The sequence below is a fragment of the Tachyglossus aculeatus genome, chromosome X3, assembly GCF_015852505.1.
Source record: "Tachyglossus aculeatus isolate mTacAcu1 chromosome X3, mTacAcu1.pri, whole genome shotgun sequence".
Taxonomy (NCBI): domain Eukaryota; kingdom Metazoa; phylum Chordata; class Mammalia; order Monotremata; family Tachyglossidae; genus Tachyglossus; species Tachyglossus aculeatus.
The window spans coordinates 9,931,415-9,958,910 of record NC_052099.1 but is presented as its reverse complement, the minus strand read 5'-3'; the positions used below and the strand labels follow the sequence as shown (position 1 = coordinate 9,958,910).

Below are 27,496 nucleotides of genomic sequence, written 5' to 3'. Positions count from 1 at the left end.
GGGATTGAAATGGTGAAGCCCATATGGGACAGGGGCTGCGTCCAACTCATTTAGCTTGTATCTAACCCGGCCCTCAATATAGTGCCTGGCACCTAGTAGGTCCTTAACAAATACCATCATTATTAATGGGGCAGACTGGCAGACAAACAAGGATAAAGTAAGTAGTAGCACAAGGTTACCACTATGAAACAACTGCATAAATAATTGAATGGGCATAAATACATAAGAGCTAAGGGTGGTTATTGGGTTAATGTGACTTGGGATGCTGACAAGCTCATTACTGCCAGGGAATGTGTCTGTTATATTGTTCTCTCCCATGTGCTTAGTACAGTGCTCTGCACACGGCAAATGCTCAATAAATACGACTGAAGGACTGACAATGAGCATAGAAAAGCTTCTTGGAGGAGGTGAGATTTCAGGATGGCTCTGATAATGAAGAGAGTTGGAGTCTGGGTAATCTGAAGGGGAGTTCCAAGCAGGAAGAATAATAATAGTGGTTTTATTTAAGCTCTTATCTGGTACCAAGCACTGTACTGAGCACTGGGATAGATAAAATTCCTACCCAACAATGGGCTCACAGTCTAGAAGGAGGGTGTCTCTATCTGTTGCCAAATTGTACTTCCCAAGCGCTTAATATAGTGCTCTGCACACATCATGCGCTCAAGAAATATGATTGTATGAGTGAGGGTCGTTGTCGGGTCAAATCGAACCAGCTCCCTGACATTTGGGGTCAGGACTGAGGTATCTGGCCATTAGGTCCCAGCTGAGACATCTTCCTGCCAGATAGGTGCTGGGTGAATCCCTGGTTCATCCCCCCACAAAGGGTGAAGTGGATCGGGGCTGGGGAGACAGCAGTGGATGGTGCCATGCTTAGGTGGGGATGGGTGGAGGGCGGTGGTGGGTCAAGGAAGTCCCTCGAAATACGGGAGGGGAGAGGAGTGATGGGGAGTGCTATTATACAGAGTAATTTTTAATTACTTGTAGGACTCAGTCATCACATCAGAGCTCATTCCTCCTCTAGACTGTCAATTCATTGTGGGCAGGGAATGCCTCTGTTTATCACTGTACTGTACTATCCCAAGCGCTTAGTACAGTGCTCTGCACACAGTAAACACTGAATAAATACAATTGAAACAATGAAAGTTTGGGAACATGTAATGACCAAAAATTCATTCTGTGCACATCTTCCCCACTCAAACACCTCCAATCTCCACATAATAATAATAATAATAACAATAATGATGGCATTTGTTAAGCACTTACTATGTGCCAAGCACTGTTCAAAGAGAAACTCCTCACCATTGGATTCAAGGCACTCCATCAGCTCTGTTCCTCCTCTTCCACTACGACCCAGCCCACACACTTCACTCCTCTAAGATGAATCTATTAACTGTCCCTTGCCCTCTTCTTTTCCCATGTTGACCCCTTCCTTATGCCCTTTCTCCTGGCTGGAACTCTCTCCCCTTCATATCTGGTATCTGGGTAAAAAACACATCATCACTCATCACTCTCTCATTTCTTGTATCCAAGCTGATTTACCACAGAAAAGGAAGACATCAGGGATCAAATACACTCTAAGGACCATGAGGCAACCCTTTTTGTATTGTGGCAAGACAGCTTTAAAAGTTATAAATAAAATTAAAGCAAAGTGTAGTCAATAACGGCAATCAAATATTAGAGCAGAAAATCATACGGGCTTGCCGTTTTTGACAGATTACCACATCACTATGTTAATCTTGAGTTTTTAATTAACAGATGAAATGAAAAAAATCTAAACAACAGTATATGGAAAAACATGATAAAAGGAAACAATTTTTCAACTCAATTTAATTAAATGGAGAAACCAATTTTAAATGTTGTTGCACTGAACAACTGTTTCATTTTTTATCTTTTTCATAACCCCTCCAATATGCAAATTAAAAAAAATAATTCCACTAGTTTGAGCATCCTCTTCTGCTCTTAATCATGAACAGGGAACACATTTTCTGAATTTAGAGGTACTAGAGCAGAGACTTAGAAATCACTCAGATACATTAAAAGTCTCTGATTTTACACTTTGTATAATCCACCTGCACAAATACATACAGTATGTACAACATGGAGATAAAGGCAGGCTAAAAAAGGGGCTAGTGAAGAACTTCACTACAGTTCCTCAATGGATAAGCTTCTTGCTTAATTAAATATTAGGATCTAATTACTTCCTTTCACTGGTGATTTCCTTTTATAACGTTGGTCATTACACCCCATGCTGTTTATGTTGCCATTTAATAGTTTTAGTTGTTTTTAAAGTTGTATGAGAGTGATAGGGAGTCTCAAAGTCAGGTCTAAGGATGGCTATTTGCTAGGCAGCCATTCAGAGACTGTGTATTGGAGTCTACAGGGAGACCCTTATCTGGAATATTTTACTCCTGGATTACATCGACTCTATCACCTAAAATGATGATCCCTTAGGCCATGGGCATGTGGCACAGTGTTTTCAAACAGTACCATTAATGACAAATCAACTCAAACATCCTGTTCTTGACAAATAATGATGTAATTATAGAGTTGCAGAATGAGTTCATTTTATTTTTCAGTCACTATCCACCACCTAAACCAGTCATCTCTTGCATGAATAGATGAGAAAACAGAAATCTACAGAAAATGAAAATGAACAGAAATGCACCAAAAATGTGGCACAAAAAATGTAGAATGATATAGTATACTATTATTACACCGTAGCATTTATATAGTTTTCCATCACCACTGGTCATCAACTCTAATGGCAATAAAGCGTTTATGGCATCTTTTATTTCCCAGATGCAAAACAGTACAGAATGAAAACGGTTTTTAGGAATAAACTCATTAAAAATACAGCTTGGGAGAAAGAGTTCATCAGCAATAAAAAATAAAAAAGCTAAATGTCACCACTAGACAACTGATTAAATTCAATACACTGTCAAATTTCCAAGCACTTGACTGTAGTAAAATTAATCTAATTTGATGGATTCCTGAATGGGTAACACCTAACAATCTAATACACTACTAAATAAGAAAAGGCATTTGAATGAATCTTTATGTGCCAAATATTCATGCTAAATGAACTGACCAAATTCACATACTCTTTAAAGAAAATCCAGACACTACTACACTGATGACTGAAACCAGCCAAACCAAACACACGCCAGCAATTCATATAGAGTAGACAGTAGTCGTTTCAACTGGAATGATAATCTCAAGAGATCTCTGGAGTTTAAACGGAAAGTACACGGGTCCATGCTTAAAAAGTAGACCAATTATTCATGCAACTATTGTTTAAATTTTTCCACTGTCACCTTGTTTTCCTGTAATGAAACACCGCTGTGCTACTTTCGCAGTAATCACATCTACAGAATAAGCAAGATGCAGCAAAGAGGAAATCATTATTTTTAAAAAGTTAGGCTTCTTTTATAGAAGGTCTAAGTTTTGCTGATTTTAATCTCACAGAAATGCATAAAATGAAATGAGAATGAAATTAAGACACTGGCAGGTTTTCTGTCGTGGATAAGGAAGTATTCTCAATGCAAAAGCAATATCCGTAAAGACATTTGGGAGGTTGCTAAGGACACTGGGGATGGGATTTTGTTCCCTTTCCCTATTATTTTAAGAAAATATCTTCAAAGAAATTTTGAAGCATTTTAACTTCATTACTGCATTACTAAAAACAAAGAAAAACTACTTTAGCAAGCATTAATTGCTTGTTTCATTTCATTCTCTGTTTCTTTTTTTTTTTTTGGAATACAAATTGAATAGTTTTTAGAAGGTGTAGCTGGTTAAGATGCCCAGAAAATTAGGGCACAGCTTTACCTGCCTTATTTCTTCCCTCTAAGGCAATCAACACTGTAGTCCCCTTTGAACTGAATGCAAAAATCATAACAAACTATAAGAAAAACAATTGCATCTTCCGACTTTTTTAGGTGAAAGGTCTTGCTGGGCTGAGCTATCGTTATAATTGCTTTTATTCTCAACTTCACTTAATTAGGGTAAACTTGGCCAAAGGGAAAAAACAGATGTATCCCTTCATTATATTAAAGGAATTGTTGACATTTAGCTTTAAGGATCATGTTTAGTTTAAAATTTTTTACTTCACAATCTGCTCACTACTGTGGTTTGGGACATTACAAGTCAGAAGGGTGCAGTTTCCATTCAATAATGACTTTATTCTTTTTTAAGTTTCCAATAACTTTAATAATTATAATGGCATTTATTAAGCGCTTACTATGTGCAAAGCATTGTTCTAAGCGCAAGGGGGGGGTTACAAGGTGATCAGGTTGTCCCACCAGGGGCTCACAGTCTTAATCCCCATTTTACAGATGAGGTAACTGAGGCACAGAGAAATGAAGTGACTTGCCCAAAGTCACACAGCTGACAATTGGCAGAGCGGGGATTTGAACCCATGACCTCTGACTCTAAATCCGGGCTCTTTCCACTGAGCCACGCTGCTTCTCCCTGTGGCTAACTGACCAAGTTCAACGGTGTTTGGTATTTCTGTTTTTATCTTGGGTTTACAAGGTTGTCCATTCCAGTCCACCTGAAAAACTAGAAAATGGCGGAATATTGGAACCTTTGATTTGCTCAATTTGCTAGTATGGCAGCAGCCTGATGATTAATTAATTAGATGATTTAACTGACGCCTGTATTTGACTCCCTAGTATTCATGAAGATCTTATGACAAGTTCTTGTTTGGTAAGTAATTTTCTGCTTAACTAGCTTCATTTACTTCAATGGCTATTAAACACAGAATATATATTTAGTGGTATGCTTCTCTGACCTAAATTGGTTGGGATTAAACTGAGAAACTCTCTTATGAATCGACACCTTATCGTGGCAGGAGAGTTTGCGTACGCTGATGAAGCTTAGAGCTATGCCATAAAGGGTTACCCATAATGGAAAGGTGCAAGCCTAAGCATCAAAGTCAAATCACCTGTTCTAGGCAACAAAGGCAGATGATCAAGTGATCAGAATGTTGATCAGAGACAACGGCAGAGACACAGGTTTTTTTACTGCGCAAAAGTAGGCAATGGTAAACCACTTCCGTATCTTTACCAAGAAACTGCAATGGATACCCATACCAGAAGATGGAACATTCTGGAGAGGTTGTGTCCGTGGAGTCGCTATGGATTGGAAATGATTCGATAGCATTTGAAGAAGAATCTAAGAAAACAGTACTCAAGGAGACATGTTGCCTCAAAATACAGATTCAGTCATGGAAATGAATTAGTCACTGTTCTGAAGAGTTATCCAAATTTCACGACATTGGGCTTGGCCATTTTCTACTCTAGAAAATCTAGCATAAAAAAAAATTCCCAAAATAAGTTTCTTTCTTACCTGTGTATGCAGTTTTTAGATTCCAGATATGCCATTCCAGCTGCAGCGTCTAATGCAAATTTCACTAACTGCTTGGGTTTTAGTTCTTCTTTCTTCTTTCTCAAAAAGGAGAGGAAATCACCGCCTAGACAAATTGACATATGGACAATGAGACATGACAGCAATGATACTCACATTATCTCCCATCAGGGATGCTTGACAGAACAAAAAGTATTACACTATCAGCCACGCTTTTCAACCAATTTGTTTTAGGCTAGGATAAAAATGAAAATGGAAAGGGCAAATGACTCATCAGAAAACAGCCTTCTTGTAGTGTTCTAATGTTTTACACTTGAAAGTTGCACAAAGCATGAAAACACATTTCTTCTCTACTTCAACACCCATAAAAATAGTAATAACAAAAATATGTTGACTATTGTTGATTAACAAAAATGGTGTGTGGCAAAAAGCAATACACTTTGCAGAAATTAGATTCGATGATTACCAAAAAAAATAGGACAATGATTCTGCCTTATGAACATATGATTCGCACACAGTGTCCGAGGTTTGATTACCTTCATTTCGTAACCAGGTAAAGGCCTAGAATGCCAGACAGCAGAGTGGGGTTTTAGATCAGAGGATCACGAGAATTGGGACATCCCGGGTGATAGGTTTGGAAGTGATATTAGGAACAAGTCGGAGCCGCTACTGTTTGCTCACCACTTATGTGAAAAATTGCGAACACTGAAGCTCATAGGCTCAAATGTCTTTCTGGGTAGGAAGTTTATGATCCAAACTTTACGATATTTGGCGTACTTAAAATTCTCAAAGTTAACTAATACGACTAGAACCACAAATTTTGTTTTTAATGAATTGGCTCTGACAGTAACCCTGCCATGGGCTTTGATATGACAAGGTTTAGGCACAGAACCATTGTCCCATATTCCATTTCTGTACAACAAATGGACACTAAGGGTCTCCCTTGGGAAATGCCCCTTGACACTTTTCATAAACTGTAATTTTTTAACACTGAAAACTGACACTTCCTTCCACAGTGTTAGAAATTACAGTTATGATTTCTCTAATAGAACTGCCTACCTATTTATATTTCACATTATGAAAAATAAAGTAAAAAATTATTGGAAAGATCTTCACTAAGAACAGTCTGCCTTGCTTTTTGTCTTATGAAAGCCTCCAGATATTAAGATGGTGTGTTTTGTGCAAAAGATTAGCAATTTAGTTGCTAGCTCCCACACTTTTTAACCTCTCTGTCAGAGATCTAGTCTTCTTTAGATACAGAGGCTATGAGGTGATGGTTTAATGGGTTTCTGGTCTTCCACTTAATGACAGGGCCTAGAAAGTAAATACCAGCTTAACCCTCCAGATCCATTTTTTCCCTTTACAATTTGTTTCAAAATTCACATTTCCCTTGGGAAATCAATACACTATAGCAAGCCAATTAATTAAGGTACATATATATTTTAAATTTATACATATATTGGAGAAGCAGCGTGGCTCAGTGGAAAGAGCGTGGGCTTTGGAGTCAGAGGTCATGGGTTCAAATCCCGGCTCCACCAATTGTCAGCTGTGTGACTTTGGGCAAATCACTTCACTTTTCTTGGCCTCAGTTACCTCATCTGGAAAATGGGGATTAAGACTTGTGAGCCCCCCATGACACAACCTGATCACCTTGTAACCTCCCCAGCGCTTAGAACAGTGCTTTGCACATAGTAAGCGCTTAATAAATGCCATTATTATTATTATATATATGGAGAGAGAGAGAGGGAGGTTGGGGGAGAGGAGGGAGAGGAAGAGGGAGAGACAGTCTCTCTAAATCCACAAACCCTCAATGGGGCTAAAGTTGTGTGAGAGGGATTTTTGAGTTTTTGGTTTTTTTAAAGCAGACATAGAGATTGACTACAATCATACCTACAAAATACTCTCAATTGTCTGGGCTCACCTCTGGCTCAGGTGAATTATAAAAGCAAAAAGTACAACTAACCCAAAACATCTCTGATGACCAAGAGCTGGAGCTCTTCGGTCCAGAGGGGCCACCACATCAAGGTTTTTGGGCATCAGAGGTGAACCAGAGAATTTCCAACTTTCGCTGGGAAGGTTAGAAACCCCTTGGTGGATGCAGCGATACACACAAGTCCAAAAGAGTATGGCCCAGTGGATAGAGTACAGGCCATGGAGTCAGAAGGACTGTGTTCTAATCCTGGCTCTGCCACTTGCCTGCTGTGTGACCTTGGGAAAGTCTCTTCATGTCTCTGGGCCTCAGTCCCCTCTCCTAAAAAATGGGATTAAGACTTTGAGACCCATGTGGGACAGGGACTGTGTCCAACCTGATTAGGTTGTATTATCTCCAGTGCTTAGTAGAGTGCCTGGCATAGAGCACACACTTAAAATGCATGAAAAAAAAAACAAACAGAACAAAAAAAACCCCAAAATCTTCTAGCTTGCACAGTAAGACCTGCAGCAAAAAACTGGGGTTTGGCTTGGGCACGTGTGCCCGAGATGCGCTGCAGGAAAGGCGTGGTTAATCTGCAATAGAAATCAATCACAATCAGTTAATCAAGCAGATACTGAATCTCTGGGGAAAGGTAAAATGTCTTTTAAAAGACAATAAAAAGTGTCAATTCTTGGGGGGGTAATTCTGAGAAGGGATCGACAGGTCTAAATTGATACATGCTTCACCATGCACTTGCTGTCAATACATGAAGTCCTTCTTGGGGCAGCACTTCATATTTGTGCCATCGGTTACTTGGACATGAAAAAAGCTTCCTGCCAGGAGAGACATTTTGGCTTACTGCAGCATATACCTATATGTGCTTGTGTGAAGACAATTTGTTCTGTCAATTCAATTTTTAGAACTTCCTTGCAGTGATGGGGTCATCCTATTTATAAATTCTGAAATATATTTAAAAATAAAGTTTCTCATTACAGTTGACACCCTGGATTTCCTGTTTATGGCTCCTATCAGCCTGAATAGTTTCAGCAGTAGTTTACTGGTTTAGAAAATCGAACTGCAGACCTCATTTTTACTGTTATTATTAACTACAAGCATCAGAAATTCAATATTTTCAAAGAGCAAGAACAAAGAAACCACACGATGGGGAAACACTATCCATTAACAACTAATGCAGGAAACATTCATTCATACATAAGAACTCAAATGTTTACTGAAAGAGGGTACTAAGCCAATGAAACTAAATGTGAAGAAGCCAGAAGCAGAGTTTTGCTCCAATATTATTAGACACTTCCATGTAATATAAAGAGGAAGGGAAACTAGGTCTGTATTTCTTCGAACAATAACTTTGGCACATAATTAGTGTTCCCCAAATGGGAGATGTCAATGAGCAAACAGATCTGGGAAGGTGACTACTTTAACTCATTTTCCAAATACAGCTCTTTTGGCCGTAGGAAATGTTGGTAAATCACTTCCAATTAGATGGTCTTAAAATAGTCATATGGTTTCATCAATCAATCGTATTTATTGAGCACTTACTGTGGGCAGAGCACTGTACTAAGCGCTTAACACTGTTTCATGATTTGAAAGCTTGTCGGTTGCACAAGCATGATGGAAATAAAGTCTTTAAAAAACAAATCTTAATAGGGTCATCAAAAGACATTACATTTAGATCATAGTTGACTTTAATTTATTTCTATAATAAAACAAAACTCAGCCACATCATGGCTTAACATTGCAGTGAAAATGCAAATGCAAATAATCTCAGGTCTTCATTACAGCATTCATTTTAAGAAGCAAGAAACTGAAATATTTAAAAGGGAGTTTTTCCAAACTGTTGATTTTTGCTTCAGATGAAGCAGAAAACCTCAGCTGAGATCAGTTTAGTGACTGTGATGGAATTTTGGAATTAACAGATCTATACTCGTGAAGGCCATCTCAAATGTTTACAACAGGAATTCAAGGTGGTCAAAAATCAATGCAGGACACCCTCAGGAGAACCTACAGAAATCTTAGAGATTGCTTTCAGATGAATTTCAGCCCAATGTGAAACACTATGCACTACATTTTAAGTGAGTTAGACACTGGGGATACATTTAACAGGAAATGTAGTCAAATGCACCCTTTTGAATTGGACTCTGCACACAGTAAGTACTCAAATACGATTGATTGAATGAATGAATGATTCCAATTCTATTATGGAAAGAATTAAAGTTTTCAAAAGATTTCTGCATTGAAAGGGGCATTGCATAAAATACATCTGATCACTGAATTGTTATTTTGGTTACTATCTAACAGATCAGTCAATAACCTATTATTATAGTAAGTGGAGGAGAGAGATCAAATGCACTACATGTACAACCCTGGCATTACAAAACAACAGTGACAAACAATTAAGTGGTTAGGCTTCTTAAAATTGTTTTTCTAAAACTTTAACAATATGACAGCCATGAAACTGAGGTTAAAAATACTGAATGGCATTTCAGAACTACACCAACCCAGAGGAACTGGAAGGGTGATGGGGGCGGGGGGAGAGAAAGCAAGAGAGAAAGAAAAGCAAGGGTGTAGGTTGTTTTCGGCAGTCTTCAGAGGGTTACCAACTTTTTTTGTTGTGAATTGTCATAACCAAACAGTACAACTCTTGTTCTGTAGGAAAACTGATCCTAAATTCCCACATACATCCAAAATCTGCAACATAAAACAGTATTCGTGATAATGCTAGTATTACTGGCTTGCTGACAATTAATGAAACAAGCCCACATTTTTTTATCAAGCTACATTCAGGCATAGTGAGAAGCAGCACGATGTACTGGATAGAGCACAGGCCTGGGAATCAGAAGGTCATGGGTTCTAATTCCGGCTCCGCTACTAGTCTGCTGTGTGACCTTGGGCAAATCATTCCACTTCTCTGGGCCTTAGTTCTCTCATCTGTAAAATGGGGATTTAGACTGTGAGCCCCATGTGGGACAGGGAGTGTCCAACCTGATTTGCTTGTATCCACCCCAGGACTTAGTACAGTGCCTGGCACATAGCAAGCGCTTAACAAATACCATAAGTATTATTCATGATTTAGTTAGCATCACTCATTCTATAGAACAACAGAGGGAAAACAATAGAAACAATAAACATTGAGAGAATACATGACTTTTCAAAAGCGTGAGCACCAAGACTGAATCTTCAGAAATACTCAGGGAATTGGCAAATTATCTACAGAAGCACGAACAGAGAGGCAGAGAAGCACAGCTGAAAAAATAAGATGCAAACTGCTGAAAAGTGTGCTACAGAGCCCCTCAACTCAAACAATTCAAACAAACTGCTTCAACAGCAGAAAGCTCTGAAGGAAAGAAAAATGAAAAGGTGACCAGGACTATGGAGGAAGACGTTTGCTGTCAAAAACTGTTCTAAATGCTGGAGTAGGTCAGACACAGTCACTGCCCCTCACAGGGCTCATTCACTCATTCAATCATATTTATTGAGTGCTTACTGTGTGCAGCTCATGAACAGAAGAGGAGGAAGTGAGGATTGTTCCAGGGCTGTGGGTTGGTGGTACGAGATCGAAAGAGGGACAGGAGTGCAAGGGAGATAGAGAAGAAGGAATTGACTAAGAGTGGGAAATTAAGCGAGCGCTAAGGAATGGGAGGCGAGGGGAGCACATGTCTTAAAACAAGAGAGGAGATGGGTTCTGAGGCACAGGTATTGGGAGTAGTATTTCTTAAGCACTTACTGTGTGCAGACAATTGTACTAAGTGCTAGGTGGGATTGGACATGGTCTCTATGGGGCTCGCAATCTAAGAGAATGTGGGGGAAAGGGACTGGAACAAACATCAAGAACATTTAGATTTTTGACAGCCAGCAACAGACTTTCTTGAGAAATAGGTAGAACAGAGAAGGGTTGGGACAGAGACTAGCAGAGGAGCAAGAAAGGGATAGGGAGATTTTGGGAAGTTAAAGAGATAGCTTTTGTTTTCATAAAGTATAAGTAGGGGTTCTCAACTGAAATCAAGTATTTTTATACACCATTTTTAAAAATTATAATAATAATGATGATGGCATTTGTTAAGCACTTACTATGTGCAAAGCACCATTCTAAGCACTGGGGAGGATACAAAGTGATCAGGTTGTCCCATGTGGGGCTCACAGTCTTAATCCCCATTTTACAGATAAGGTAACTGAGGCACAGAGAAGTTAAGTGACTTGCCCAAAGGCACACAGCTGACAAGTGGCGGAGCCGGAATTAGAACCTATGATCTCTGACTCCCAAGACCGTACTCTTTCCACTGAGCCACACTGCTTCCACAGAGTGAAAAACAGAGTGAAACTAGCAGGGTAATGCATTACAATATTAGACAGAAGATTGTGGATTGTCAAGGTGGAAGAACAGCAGAGTTTCCAAAGAGGAATCTCTCTCGAGTAAAGACAGCTATCGTGACCTCCATCACACTGAGTTAAACCTGAAGGTGGAGGTGACAAGTAAACACTTAGGGAAAATAAAGCAGTTCAATTGGGTAAAGCACATTTTCACCCCTGGAACAATTTCAAAAAAGAAATTTAGGCTTTGGGTTTACTGTAAAGATGTTGTTAGTAATGCACTTGTGCCTTAAATGGATTCTGTCCTTCTTCTGGAAAATAAACCACCATCCTAAAATTTCATTATTTAGTTCTGGGAACATTTTGCTTACTTTGACAAATTTAATTCTGTGACAGTAGGTATACCCGATTGGGTAATTTTCATGGACAAACAATAATAATAAGATAAAAACCCCTAGATGTAGAAGATCAAATGGGATGTGCCTAGGAAACACACACACACACACACACACACACACACACACACACACACACACACACACACACAGAGGGAGATATCTATCTATCTACATATATGTATAGATAGATATACATATTGAACTTACAAATTCAATGTGTCCCCAAGGACACATCCTCCAATAGTGAATACAGAGAAGCAGCGTGGCTCAGTGGAAAGAGCATGGGCTTGGGAGTCAGAGGTCATAGGTTCTAATCCCGGCTCCGCCGCTTGTCAGTTGTGTGACTTTGGGCAAGTTACTTAACTTCTCTGTGCCTAAATTACCTCATCTGGAAAACGGGGATTAAGACTGTGAGCCCCACGTGAGACAACCTGATCACCTTCTATCACCCCCCAATGCTTAGAACAGTGCTTTGCACATAGTAAGCGCTTAATAAATGCCATTATTATTATTATCATTATTATTATTACTGGATACTACAATTTAAGCTCCTCTTCTAAAGTGTAACCTCCTTGTGGGCAGTGAATGTGTCTACCAACTCTATTGTACACTCCACAGTGCTTAGTTCAGTGCTCTGCACACAGTAATACTCAGCAAGTTACCTTTGACTGATGGATTGAAAGGCTCCTTCACACAAGATTCTGGAAGAACACAACCCATGACTCAGAAAATTCACTGACTGGAACTCACCACCGTACTTACTACCTGATTTCCCTCTCCCTTAGACTGAGATTCCCATGTAGAACTGTGACTATTTCCTACCTGTTTATATTGTATCTACCCCAACAACCCCAATACAGTGCTTGGCAAATAGTAAGCACTTCATAAATAGCATAATTAATATCATTATGATTAGTTTAACTCTTTCAGACCTCCAGAAAGAGGTCAGCTTCTAAAGGACGTGGAAAAAAAAAACAGGAACTGTAGCCATCCAATCAATCAATCAATGGTATTTATTGAGCGCTTACTGTGTGCAGAGCACTGTACTAAGCGCTTGGGAAGTACAAGTTGGCAACATATAGAGATGGTCCCTACCCAACAGTGGGCTCACAGTCTAGAAGGGGGAGACAGAGAACAAAACCAAACATATTAACAAAATAAAATAAATAGAATAGATATGTACAAGTAAAATAAAATAGAGTAATAAATATGCACAATCATATATACATATATACAGGTATATTCAAAAGATGAATAACTCATTTAATTTTCATCATAAATATCAGGCCCAATTCTAGAAGTCCTTTAAGTTTCTTTAAAGATAAGCTTTAAAAAAAATAGGGTAACATATAGCAATAGTGACTTTGTATATTGTGCATATAGTGTTAATCCCTTATCTGTGAATAGTGATGGGAAAAAGCATAGTACAATGCAATTTTTAAGAAGAGGAATGCTTTAAAAATCTTAGAAAACTGCATGTAGAAACCTTATCAATATCAAAATAGATGTGTCTTGTGAAAACATGGTAAAATAAATTCCCCAAATGAGAATGAGTTGATTCTCATCACAATACATGTTGTTTTGTCATTCTGAAGAATGAATCAACATTCCATATGATGAAATAATAATGTTAAGATTTTCTAATAGATTCTTCAGAAATGATGTGCATTATCTCAATGATTATTCACATTATACATTTCCACCAAAAACTGGCTATATGGAAACAGTTTGATGGAAAATATATTATAAAATACGTAACCAACATCAAAAATGGGTCTCCAAAATCTCATTCCTTAAACTGATTAAAATTGGCATCGAACCCAACAAGTAGAGGAAAATTTTGTCCTATAATTTATGACAGCAATGACAGAAAATACGGGCATGGCACCATTTCCTGGTAATAAATATCACTTTATGAACTAAATTGTCTAGGAAGTCTTTATCAAAAGACTGGAAAATTGCTGAGATTTCTCTAGAAATTAAAGCAAACAGACTGTGATATATTAGAAGACAAAAAACAGTATGCCTAGAAATAGCTGCTGACCTGAACATATTTAACAAACTTAGTCACTGATCATGCAGAGGGGGCTTATTAAGGGTGCTGTTTTTATCATCTGTTTTTGCTTGCTGATACAAAGCACATTTACCTTTACTTATACACTCAGATACTTGCAAATACTAAGCTTTTATTTATAAGTTTGACATAGAAGAATTTCGTCTTTTTTTCTTTTACACCCGTTTTTTTCCTTAAGTGAATTTATTGGACTTTCAACTGCAGTCAAAAGCTGTGCATGATACTTTACTTTCTGAAATTCAAATTTCACACTTTGAAACTAGTGCCTATTTAAAGGCATGGAATCTATGAAAATCTACTTCCAATCCTCTCAGAGAAAAGCAAATGAAGTCAATAATTATTCAAAATATATAGAAACCTTTCTATAATCATAATTCTTAACATTTGTCCATATTAAAAAAAAAATCAACAAACCTCAATAATGTCCAATAAAGTTCATTCCCCTTGAAAGGCCTGGGCCAGAGAAAAGAGTATCTAAACCATGTGGAAATAACTGATATAAAGCATAAAATTGAAGAAAAAAAGAGGGGGAAAAAAACTACCAAAGATTCTTAAAGTTAATTCACTTGGCACGTCATTGTAAGGGTATTTTTAGTAAGTAGAAGATCAATTTCATCAATGAAAAATGAGTCCATAGGCTTTCGGCTTATAAAGCAAAGGTATTGCTTCTACATTTTGCAAGAATGAGGTTGCAATGATATAAAGAATCCCTTTATTTTGGCACTCAAGAAAATTTAATGTTTTCAGTATTTATTTCAGCTGCTTGTACATCCACCCTAAAAAGAGTTTTGAATCAAATATGTTGAAAGAGTTGGATCACATTTTTCATCTTTCCAAGTCACTGCAGCATATGGGCATTTTTAATCCTTAGTACAGTGCTCTGCACACAGTAAGCGCTCAATAAATACAATTGAATGAATGAATCCTTGGGTTTAGCAAGAAGTTGAAGCTTCTTTCTTATTTGGAAAATATGAAATTAAAACATGGAAAAGAAAAGCATCACAAAGAATTTCAAAAAATAAAAACCAGTTAATGTTGCCAAATTTTTCCAAGCACAGATAACTAAGACAGTATTTATTTGGACAGTTTATTAATCCGTTGTTTTGTAGTGGGAAAACTAGGGCCCCTTGTGAATGCATTCATTATGAAAAGAAAATTAGCTGCACAGTCATGTAGGCTCTTCCTTTCACTGATTAACAATAATTAGCTCTTTCTATTTAAACTTTTCATTTTTAAATCCCTTTCCTGTCCTGTTTTTATCTTCAAGTTAATGCAAATACTATCTGGTTCTCTGGTTGTTGTAAACTATTTGCCAGATCACAGAAATAAAACTGAGGTAATTTACTTTGAAATTCATGACACATCTAGACTGAGACGGTAAACCCGCTGTGAGCAGGGAACGTGTCTGCTAACACTGTTGTACTGTACTTTCCCAAGGGCTTAGTACAGTGTGCTCTGCACATGGTAAGTGCTCAATAAGCATCATGGATCAATTGATCTCTAAGAGTTAGAGAATTACAAGAGGGAAGACACCATAGTGAAAGATCAAGAACTAGTTTGTCCATTACCTCTGCGCAGTTTCAACTTGAGCATTTTATATTTCCTTAGAAAATCCTCCAAGGTTACACTAGATTCTGATAGTGGCTCAATCAATAGTATTTGAGCACCTGTTGGGTACAGAACACTGGACTACGCGTTTGTGAGGGTACAACATAATTAGGAGATATAATCCCTGTCCTCAAGGAGTTCGTACTCTAGCAGAGGAGAAGGGCACAAAAATTGATTTGACATCAACTGACAGTATTTATTGACTGTGTGCAGAGCACTGGACTAAGCATTTGGGAAAGGATTCCTACGTAAAGGGAGTTTACAGTAAGTCTGAGTTGAGAGTTTACTGTGTGCAGAGCACTGTATTAAGAACTTGGGAGAGTACAATATAACAAACACATTCCTTGACCAACAAGCTTTCAGTCTATGGGGGATACAGACCTTAAAATGTGTTATGGATAGGGGAAATAGGAAAGTAAAAGGCTATTTAAAGAAAGATAGGAGAAAGTTACAGATAGGAGAAATTAAGGGAGTTGTGAGTTCAAGTGGCACAAGGTGTTTAAGAAAAATAATCTGGGAAACAGAAAGACTGACTGGAGGTCAACAACACTTCTCCATCCTTACTGACTTCTATGTCCATTGTCTTTGCCAGCTGTTTCATGCTTTTAAGTCCCTTTACATACACCCAGCCCCACCCCCATCTCTTACCCCTAATGACCTTGCCACATACTTCATCGATAAATATGACACTATCAGGTGTGAACTCCTGAAAATCTCCCCTGCTCCCCTCCAGTTCCTGCCATTCTCCTACCCCTTCTTGGACTTCCCAATCTTTTCCAAGGGATCTCCTGCCTCCCCTCCAAATCTACCCCTCCATCACATCCTTCACACTTGATAAAATTACTTGTCCCCTTCCTTCTTCCCTCCCTGCCATCTTCAACCTCTCACTTTCCAATGCTTCCGCCCCTAATGCTATCAAACATGCTAATGTATTCCCAAGCTTAAAAAAGACACCCTCCCTTGACTCCAGGCTCTCTCCAGTTATCACCTCTGATAACTTCCTCTGCTCCAATTCTCTTCTTGACGCCCTGAAATCTGGCTTTTGTCTCCACCACTCCACAGAAACTGTCCTAAGGTGACCGATGACCTCCTCGCCAAATCCAGCGGCCTCTACGCCGTCCTAATCCTCCTAGACCTCTCTCAGCTGCCTTTGACAATGTGGACCAACCCCTTCTCCTAGGAACACTCGCTACCCTTTGCTTCACTGATGTTGTCAATACCTGTTCTCCCTCCTATTTAGAATGTGAGCCACATGTGGGACAGGGACTTGCGTCCAATTGATTACCATGTATTTATCCCAGTGCTTAGTACACAGCAAGTACTTAAACACCACAGTTCTCCTCCTATCTCTCTGGCTGCTGCTTCTTACTGTCTTGCAGGCTTCTCCTCTGACTCCCACCCTCTAACTTAAGCTCAGTTCTGGGTCCCCTTCTATTCATTCCTTCATTCAATCGCATTTATTCACCTCCCAACAGGAGGAAGACCAAGCTGAACAGGACCATGTCTCTCTCTCATGCTTCAGTGCTGGCTGAGACCGATCAGAATGAAACTTTCCTCCTATTCAGTATTCCATTGTCATTTCATTCTCCATCTCCTCTCATCTCCCTCCAGGCCATCAAGGAAAGGAGCCAGAGTTGGTGTTTGCACTGGTCCTTTGTGTTTGAAGAATCCAAAGTAGAGGCCAAACTTCCCATCGCTGACTGACCATTTTGATGCTAGCGATGCATGTCTACTTGTTTTGTTTTGTTGTCTGTCTCCCCCTTCTAAACTGTGAGCCCGTTGTTGGGTAGGGATTGTCTCTATCTATTGCTGACTTGTACTTCCCAAGCACTTAGTACAGTGCTCTGCACACAGTAAGCGCTCAATACGAATGAATGAATTGAATGAATTTATTGAGCGCTTACTGTGTGAAGAGTACTGTACTAAGAGCTTGGGAGAGTATAATACAACAATAAACAATGACATTCCCTGCCCATAACGAGCTTACAGTCTGTGGGGGAGGGGGATACAGACATTAATATAAATAAATAAATTATAGATACAAACGCATAAATATATTTATGGCTTTTTTTAGTGCTGACTTTATGAAACCAAAGATGCAAGTGGTGAGAGCAAGATTTTAGAGCTAAACGTGTTTGATTCTCTTCCCAGGCCTATCACTAACTCTATATATGATTTGGAGATGTTAGCAAATCTACCTCCGCCTCAGTTTCTTCGAGCTGAAACAACACAATGCATTCTTCCCAACTCACAGGACGTTTTTTGATGACAGCATGAAAAGTATGCTTAGCATCTTGGATGCAGGTATCATTCAAGCACATATTCAATTGTACATTCAAGTACAAGTATTGCTATATAAAATCCTCAAAATGATCTACTCTGCAGCTGTTTTTAAAATTACTGCAAACTGAAAACTTGCAGAAGAATTTTGCTAATAAAAAGGATTGGAAACAACTGCAACAATATTTTTGCATTACTAAAATTTTGGTTTTGATCTTTCAGGTAATGTGGTGCTTATTTATCTTCAGACAATTTGACAACTTTGAATCTGTCAGTTTGTGCAGTAATTGAAGTAAATTACTGTTTTACTTCAGAAACATGAAAGTATTGTTCCACAAAGTGACACTCTGAATATTTTGTGGTGATGTGGCATTTCACTGTCATTACAATATGTAGGTGTTTTGCAAGAGGTTCTAAGGCTAAGCCTGTGGGCAATTTTGCTTGTCCATGAATTTTGTACTAAATCTTTTCATAATGCCCCGTTTGGAGGAAAGAGGCTTCAGTGATTGACTAAATATAGGGGTTGAAAAGGACAGAGGAGTCAAGGACAATGGAAAGGTTGCAGGCCTGAGAGACAGGTGTTGTAAACAGCAATGGGCAAGATAGGAGGTGAGGGTTTTGGAGGGAATTGGTTCAGATTCGGACATACTGATACTGAGGTGCCAGTGGGATGTCTATGTAGAGCTGTCTTTGAGGCAGGAGGAGATCTGAAATTGCTACTTAGAGTCCAGTAAATGACAGTTGGAAAGGAAATTAATGAAGGGTATGACTAGAAAGTGACTGATCCAGGCTTTAGCCAGAGATGGACAAAATGGAGGAAGAGAAGGAACCTGGGGTAGGGGAAACCTTTTTCTTTCCTCTAGATAGGATATCAGGCAAAAACTGAGCCATCAACTGAGGAAACAGGATGATGGGGGAAATGCTTGTGATGCCCACAGAAAAGTGGTTAGGTAGCTAGGGCAACAAGAGGTCGGCAAACTTTATCACTAGGAAAGCCCTCAACTGTATATCTGTGGAACAACCATCATAATAATTTGAAATTATATGTTAAGCAATTACCATGAAACACAAACCTCAGAGCCCGCCTTGGGCCGAGGCACCATTCAGGCAAGCTTCCTGCAGCATCGCATGCCTGAAGACTACCTTCACGACTATTATTACTATCATCATTAATAATTATAGTAATAATGATATGTGTTAAGCATTTATATATGCCAAACACTGTACCAAGTGCTGGAGTATCTACAAGATCATCAGGTCAGACACAGTCCCTGTTCCTCATGAGGGTCACAATCGAAGTAGGAGAGAGAACAGGTTACCCCCTCTTACTGTAGGGGCTCCCCAAGGTTCAGTGCTTGGTCCCCTTCTGTTCTCAATCTACACGCACTCCCTTGGTGACCTCATTCGCTCCCACGGCTTCAACTATCATCTCTACGCTGATGACACCCAGATCTACATCTCTGCCCCTGCTCTCTCCCCCTCCCTCCAGGCTCGCATCTCCTCCTGCCTTCAGGACATCTCCATCTGGATGTCTGCCCGCCACTTAAAGCTCAACATGTCGAAGACTGAACTCCTTGTCTTCCCTCCCAAACCTTGTCCTCTCCCTGACTTTCCCATCTCTGTTGACGGCACTACCATCCTTCCCGTCTCACAAGCCCGCAACCTGGGTGTCATCCTCGACTCCGCTCTCTCATTCACCCCTCACATCCAAGCTGTCACCAAAACCTGCCGGTCTCAGCTCCGCAACATTGCCGAGATCCGCCCTTTCCTCTCCATCCAAACTGCTACCCTGCTCGTTCAAGCTCTCATCCTATCCCGTCTGGACTACTGCACCAGCCTTCTCTCTGATCTCCCATCCTCGTATCTCTCTCCACTTCAATCCATACTTCATGCTGCTGCCCAGATTATCTTTGTCCAGAAACGCTCTGGGCATATTACTCCCCTCCTCAAAAATCTCCAGTGGCTACCAATCAATCTGCGCATCAGGCAGAAACTCCTCACCCTGGGCTTCAAGGCTCTCCATCACCTCGCCCCCTCCTACCTCACCTCCCTTCTCTCCTTCTACAGCCCAGCCCACACCCTCTGCTCCTCCGCCGCTAATCTCCTCACCATACCTCGTTCTCGCCTGTCCCGCCATCGACCCCCGGCCCACGTCATCCCCGGGCCTGGAATGCCCTCCCTCTGCCCATCCGCCAAGCTAGCTCTCTTCCTCCCTTCAAGGCCCTGCTGAGAGCTCACCTCCTCCAGGAGGCTTTCCCAGACTGAGCCCCTTCCTTCCTCTCCCCCTCGTCCCCCTCTCCATCCCCCCATCTTACCTCCTTCCCTTCCCCACAGCACCTGTATATATGTATATATGTTTGTACATATTTATTACTCTATTCATTTATTTATTTTACTTGTACATATCTATCCTATTTATTTTATTTTGTTAGTATGTTTGGTTTTGTTCTCTGTCTCCCCTTTTAGACTGTGAGCCCACTGTTGGGTAGGGACTGTCTCTATATGTTGCCAATTTGTACTTCCCAAGCGCTTAGTACAGTGCTCTGCACATAGTAAGCGCTCAATAAATACGATTGATGATTATGATGATGAACAGGTCTTGGAATCCCCATTTTACAGATGAAACCCGGGTACAGAAACTTTAAGGTTCACAGCAGGCCAGTGGCTGAGTCAGGATTTAAATCCAGGACCACTGACTCACAGATCCATGCTCTTTCCACTATGCCAAGCTGATTCTTTTTTTAAAGTCTGGGGATGATGGGATGGTTCATCATTAAGGACTGTACAGTGGAGAACTTGAGGACTCACACCTTGAAGATCCAGTCTTATTTGTCTATACTTAGTCCTCTCGGTTGCCCTTATTATTTCTTGTTGTTGCAATCCCTTATTACCCCTTAATCCCCACCTAGTTTGTGAGATATGGCCTGTGTCTGATCTGTCATATTTGTGCCTACCCCAGTGCTACCACAGTGCTAGCAAGCTATCAGCAGGAAGTCAAGCAGTGGGAGAGATGAGAAGGAGATTCAGTGACCAAGGTGAACATGAAAGGAATGAGGAGTTTGAGGTGGGATTCACTGGGGAAAAAAGTGGATAATTTAGGAGGGAGAGAGCTGGTTAATAGTGCTGTCAGTGGTCAGTAGTTTCTGCTTAATGAACAGACACAAATGGGTAACTATTTGAAGTTTCTGAGGAGTGGGGAGACATGAGCGAAAAGACCTGTTATAAACTTGATCCAGGCATGAGTGAAGTACAGAGAAGGGAGAGACTGGAAGCAGGAGGTCAGCAAAGAAGAATATGTAGTAGAAAAGCAGAAATATGACCGATGCCTAGACCAGCCTGATAGCCCATTTAGATCATTATCATCATCAATGGTATTATAATTATGGTAATAATAATAATTATGGTATGGCACTTACTATGTGCCATGTACTGTACTAAGCACTGGGGTAGATACAAGCAAATTGGGTTGGACACAGTCCCTGTCCCATATGGGGCTCACAGTCTCAATTCCCATTTTACAGATGAGGTAACTGAGACACAGAAGTGAAGTGACTGCCCAATATCACACAGCAGACAAGTGGCAGAGCTGGAATTAGAACCCATGACCTTCTGACTCCCAGGCCCATGCTCCATCCACTACACTATCGCTTACTGTATGTACAGCACTGTACTAGCGTGGCTCAGTGGAAAGAGCACGGGCTTTGGAGTCAGAGGTTACGGGTTCAAATCCCAGCTCCGCCAACTGTCAGCTGTGTGACTTTGGGCAAGTCACTTAACTTCCCTGTGCCTCAGTTACCTCATCTGTAAAATGGGGATTAAAACTGTGAGCTCCCTGTGGGACAACCTGATCACCTTGTAGCCTCCCCAGCGCTTAGAACAGTGCTTTGCACATAGTAAGCACTTAACAAATATCATTATTATTATTACTAAGTGCTTGGGATGGTACAGTACAGCAGAACAGACAGACATGTTCCTTGCCCACAAAGACCTAACAGTCTACAGGAGGTGGACTCTGGAAGGGTTGTGGATGAAGAACCAGTAGGATTTGGTGACAGACTGAATAGAAGAAGCAGTCAAGGATAACGTCAAGTTTAAGGGCTTGAGAGACAGAGAAGTTGGTGGTGTTAATCGTGATAGTAAAGTTAGGTGGAGGAGAGAACTTAGGAAGGAAATTTGAGGCATTCAGTTTTGAACATATTGAGCTTGAGGTGCCAGTGGGATATCCATGAAGTGACAGCCTGGAAGCAGGAGGAGATACGAGCCTGCTGAAGAGACAATTCGGCACCAGCTAGGTAGATTTGGGAGTCACCCACCCAGAGGTGGGAATTGGAGCCCTGCGAGCAGATGACTCAAATTCTGACAACATGCTCAACAAACCTTTCACTGGGAATTCTTCCTTTCTCAAGCTGACCGTCCAGTGAAGGGAGGATGATTTCTGAGAGGGAGGTTCAGCTACCTAAATTTCCTGTCCTTCTGGAAACAGTCAAACCACTGTGGAGGAGTTTCTGATTAAAACCTAAAAAAAAACCTCTGCTGGCCAGACAGGTGGGTTACTGGAATTACTTCAGTAGAATACGACACTCTTCAAATAAGTAGACCATGGATATTTCTCCTTCCTCAGGAGCCCATGAAAACTTTAGGAAAGGCTCTGGTGAACAGTGAAGTTTTCTGAGGCTAAGATTGGGTCCCTGCCATTGTGGTCCTGTGGCAAGCAGGATTTCTTGTTCATTCCAACAGAGTTTCGTCAGTGGAATGCAACAGAAGGAGGGGGTAGGGCCAATTCCTCTATACAGTCTTCATCTGGGGATCTGTATTTTGCTTTTCCTGTAAAAGAACTTCTGGATTTGGGGAGAGCCCACTTGTCCCTAAATCCAAGGGGGATGGTTAGTGTGGCCTACTGCAAAAAGCACAGGCCCAGGAGTCAGAACACCTGGGTTCTAATCCCAGCTCCGGCAGCATGGCGTAGTGGAAAGAGCCCAGGCTTGGGAATCAGAGGTAGTGGGTTCTAATCCAGGCTCTGCCACTTGTCAGCTGTGTGACCTTGGGCAAGTCACTAACTTCTCTGTGCCTCAGTTACCTCATCTGTAAAATGGGGATGAAGACTGGGAGCCCCACGTAGGACAATCTGATGACCTTGTATCTACCTCAGCACTAAGAACAGTGCTTGGCACATAGTAAGAGCCTAACAAATGCCAATTATATCACCCTGTAACCTCCCCAGCACTTAGAACAGTGCTTTGCACATAGTAAGCATTTAATAAATGTCATTATTACTATTATGCTCTTATTATGCTATTATGCTCTGTAACCCTAGGCAAGTCAGTTCACTTTCCTGTGTCTCAGTTTCCTCATAAGCACTTAGTACAGTGCTCTGCACACTGTAAACACTCAATAAATATGATTGAATGAATAAAATGGGGATTCAATAACTGTTCTACCTCCTACTTAGACCGTGAATCCCATCTGGAACCTGAGTATCCTGAATCCACCCCAGAGCTTAATACGGTGCGAATACCACAATTATAACTATTATTATTCTGAAAGAAGTGCTATGGCTTGTCTCAGAGTCCAAAACAATTAAGATCACACATGGGAGAAAATGGGTTAGTGCTCCTTGGCAAGCGAGACATTGCTGGGGTAACTTAGGGTACTGTAGGCACTACTGCTTGTTGTTACACACACAGGAACCCCTGGTAATGTCTTTTCAGCCTCACCTATACATCATAATGCCCACTAAAAACATAAAGCAGACTCCCCTTGTACATCAATTTTTAAGCTTTGGTAACATGAGCATTATCAATTAAGTTGATTCCCCATTATGTCAGAAGCAGCTTATTCAATGTTGAAATTGAACAACATGATTAAACCCATGTCTGCTAGTATTTTCTAATATTTTATAAAGGCTTGGTAGCCTAGTGGAAAAATTCTCAGCTCCTTGAATCCCAAAATTTATGAACAAGTTCCTGGAAAAGTGGGGAAGGAGATGTGGTGGGGGGGGGGGGGGGGTAGGGGGTGGAGAATAGATCACCAGGCAGCAAATAAAATCCATGAAAAATAAATGAACCTTAGATAAACCATAATTATAAAAGTTACCTGGAATAAGTTCCATAATGATGTAAATAGGCTGCCTTTGTGTGCATACTCCTATAAGCTTGACAATATTGGGGTGGTCATATTGTTTGAGTATTCTGTAAAGGAAATTACAATTTACATTAATTATGAAGGAAGTTCAAAAACCATCACTGCAAATAGTGGTTATACACTAAAAGTAAGCTTCACTTTTAATCTACTTTTAATCTAAACCTTTGGTTTTAACAGACAGACCTCTTCTTAGGACAATAAACCACACTAACATAAACAATAAGTCTTAATGTTGACTACAGTCTAGATGGCGAGACAGACATTGATATAAATAAATTTTGGGTATGTACAAAAGTGTGGTGGGGCTCAGTATGGGGGTGACTAAAGGGTGCAGATGCAAGTGCAAATGATTAAATACTTTTTCTCCCTCACAGGCACTGTTTCTGATATGATTATCCCTTATCTACCCCTTTACTTAGTACAGTGCTTGGCACCTAATAAGTGTTTACCAATGTCACAAATGATTATACTAATGCTCCTTCAGTACTTTCAGGTTTATTATCCAGAAGCTGGTCAGTAGTTGGTTTCCATCTAAATTGAGGACAGAAGATGAAGAGATGGACTACAAGTATTACAACTGAGATTTAGGCTGACTGTCAGAAAAAACTTCCTGACAGTAAGGGCTGTTATATGGTAGAAGAGGTTTTGAGGAAATACTATGGAATCTTTTTTCTTTGAAAATATGGGAGATCTGTCCAGAATAGTACATACAGTTGGATGGAAATACTTGATCATTCAATGCCTCTTCCTACCCTAAGATTTCAGGCCACGGTGCTTTGCTAAAGTGGAAAGAGTATGGGCCTGGGAGCCAGAGGATCTGGGTTCTAATCCCAGCTCTGCCACTTGCCTGCTCTGTGACCTTGGGCAAATCACTTTGGTTGTGTGTCTCAGTTCCCTCACCTGCAAAATGGAGATTCAGTACCTGTTCTCCCTCCTAGATTGTGAGCTTCATGTGGGACCTGATTATCTTGTTTATCTATCTCAGTGCTTGGCACACAGTAAATGGTTAACAAAAACCAAAATTACTAACATTCTCTTAATTTAATACATTCACTAGCATTTAAAAATGCATGAAAATCATTCTTCCCGCCCCCACTCCCCAAAAAAGGGAGAACCTTAATTTGGATAGTAAGAAACATGCCCATCAGCTGATTCTGGCATCAGAACATATCATTATTTGTAAATGCAAAGAAAGACAGATTTCTACAGACTGTGGCCACCCGTTGTCTTTTTAAAAAGAGAAACAAAAGATTTAGACTGCTTGAATTCAAAAGGAATAAGCTCTTGGGTTAAAGCCTGTTTCTTAAATCCAGAAATTCCATGAATATAAGATAGCATGAATATACATGGAATTAGAGCCTTTTCTCAAAATGTGTACTGCTGCTGTTTATTGGCAGATTGCATAAAGCTACTTTCCATTTTAAATTTAAAACTTTATGATCATATTTCTGAGAGCAATTCAAACTATGCTAACAGTGCCACAATGTCAAATCATATAGGAAAAATTATTTTATTTAAGCATTTTGCTAACAACTTTAAAGCTTCCTTTCCTCACTCGCTCGTATTTATTGAGCACTTATTGTGTGCAGAGCACTGTACTAAGAGCTTGTGAATGAATGAATGTGAAAACAAAGGGACACCCAAATGTACACTTGGTTATATTATTTTAGATACATTTAGTGCTACATAAATCATGCACATGACAAGCAACATGGCCTAATGGAAAGAAGATAGGCCTGAGAGTCAGAGGACCTGGGTTCCTAATCCCAGCTCAGCTACTTGCCTGCTGTGTGATCTTGGGCAAGTGACTTCATTTTTCTATGCCTCAGTTCCCTCATCTGCAAAATGGGGATTCATTCATTCTTTCAATCATATTTATTGAGCACTGTGTGTAGAGCACTGTACTAAGCACTTGGGAAGTACAAGCCGGCAAGATATAGAGATGGTCCCTACCCAACAAGGGGCTCACCTGTTCTCCCTCCTACTTAGACTGTGAGCCCCATGTTGGAGAGGGTCTGTGTCCAATCTGATTAACTTGTAATATTAATAATAATGATGATGGCATTTGTTAAGCACTTACTATGTGTGAAGCACTGTTCTAAGCATTGACCTACCCCAGGATTTAAGAGAGTTCTTGACCAAGCATTTAGTACAGTGCTCTGCACACAGTAAGCGTGCAATAAATAGGACTGAATGACTGACTGAATGAACATGATAAGCTCTTTTAGGAAGCCATTAAAAATAACATTTAATATTGTTATAAAAATTAAATCATTTTTCAATTTAATGTTTTTATGCCCTCTGATATGAAATGCAATTCAATCCCATATTGAGTATAGACTGATTAGGAATGGGCATAATCCAGACAAGTGAAAAATATAGGTAGGCCATAACTTTATTCTGCAGCGAGATGGCTAAATGTGGAGCTTCATTAAGGCTTTGCCAACTACAGCCAATATTCCTGCTCTGCAGGTGATATATTATCCTGCATTCCACCCCTCCAAAGGATTCTGTCCCTTGAATCAAACACTTATTTTCCATTGCTGACAATCAAATCTGCCTGGTCACAGCCTTTGGCCCATGTTTATTTAACTGGGCTCCATGGGGAAAGATTGAAAAAAAAACCATCCAAATCCAGATAAAATGCATAATCAGGATAAGCAAAGCTGGATACACGAGGTTTTGCTACAGTTAACTAGGAGAAGAAAAAAAAAAGAGGAAGAAGCTGGTATTCCAGGAGCCTAGCTGCAGCCATATTTTCGATAAGGTAACAAAAATCTATGATTTTGTATCTGAAGCATTTTACACTTTTTAAAAATCAAAACTTTCAGCTGAGTTACTGGTTGAATAATTGCAATTGCCTGCACCATTGGGTACGTCATGGCATGGCATGCAATTTTCCCTAGCAGCAGAAAGAAAGCATCTATGTAGATAGACTATGAGGGAAGGGAAAGACCCGAGAAGTCAGAGATAAAAGGCACAATCAAAAGAAATGGAAGAAGCGGAAATAGGACTGGAAAAGGGAGATTAGAAATGTTGAAAAAAGGGAATTACATCCTAAATCTTAACCCTGTTGGAATAAATGTGACAAAGGGAAAAGGAGGGAAAGATAATGTATAAATGGAGGAAGGAAGAAAAGACAGTAATGTATTGAAAATGCGCTTGGAAAATCCATATTTACTGTTGCTTTATCAGCTGATTTATTCAAGTGTAATGGGCAAATCGATCTACATATGGCTTATGCTTCCAGAATTTGGATGGTTCTTGAAATGACCTTCCAGACCCTGGCACTCTGGTCAAAGAAAAGTGATTATTTCACTTCCCCACATTGGGAAGCAATCAATCAACAACATTTACTGAACACCTAGCGTGCTGTACTAAGTGCCTGAAACA

At 40.0% G+C, this 27,496-nt stretch overlaps 1 protein-coding gene across 4 annotated transcripts in view; it reads right to left on the bottom strand.

Moving 5' to 3' along the window:
• FER (FER tyrosine kinase) overlaps positions 1-27,496 on the bottom strand; it is a 300,139-nt gene that overhangs the window by 61,560 nt on the left and 211,083 nt on the right. For all 4 annotated transcript variants that reach the window (XM_038770433.1, XM_038770435.1, XM_038770436.1 and 1 more), the window contains 2 exons: positions 24,056-24,150; positions 5,347-5,470 (listed from right to left, as the gene is read on the bottom strand). In XM_038770433.1, the coding sequence (XP_038626361.1) occupies positions 5,347-5,470; positions 24,056-24,150 (219 nt within the window). The remainder of the gene's footprint in view (positions 1-5,346; positions 5,471-24,055; positions 24,151-27,496) is intronic.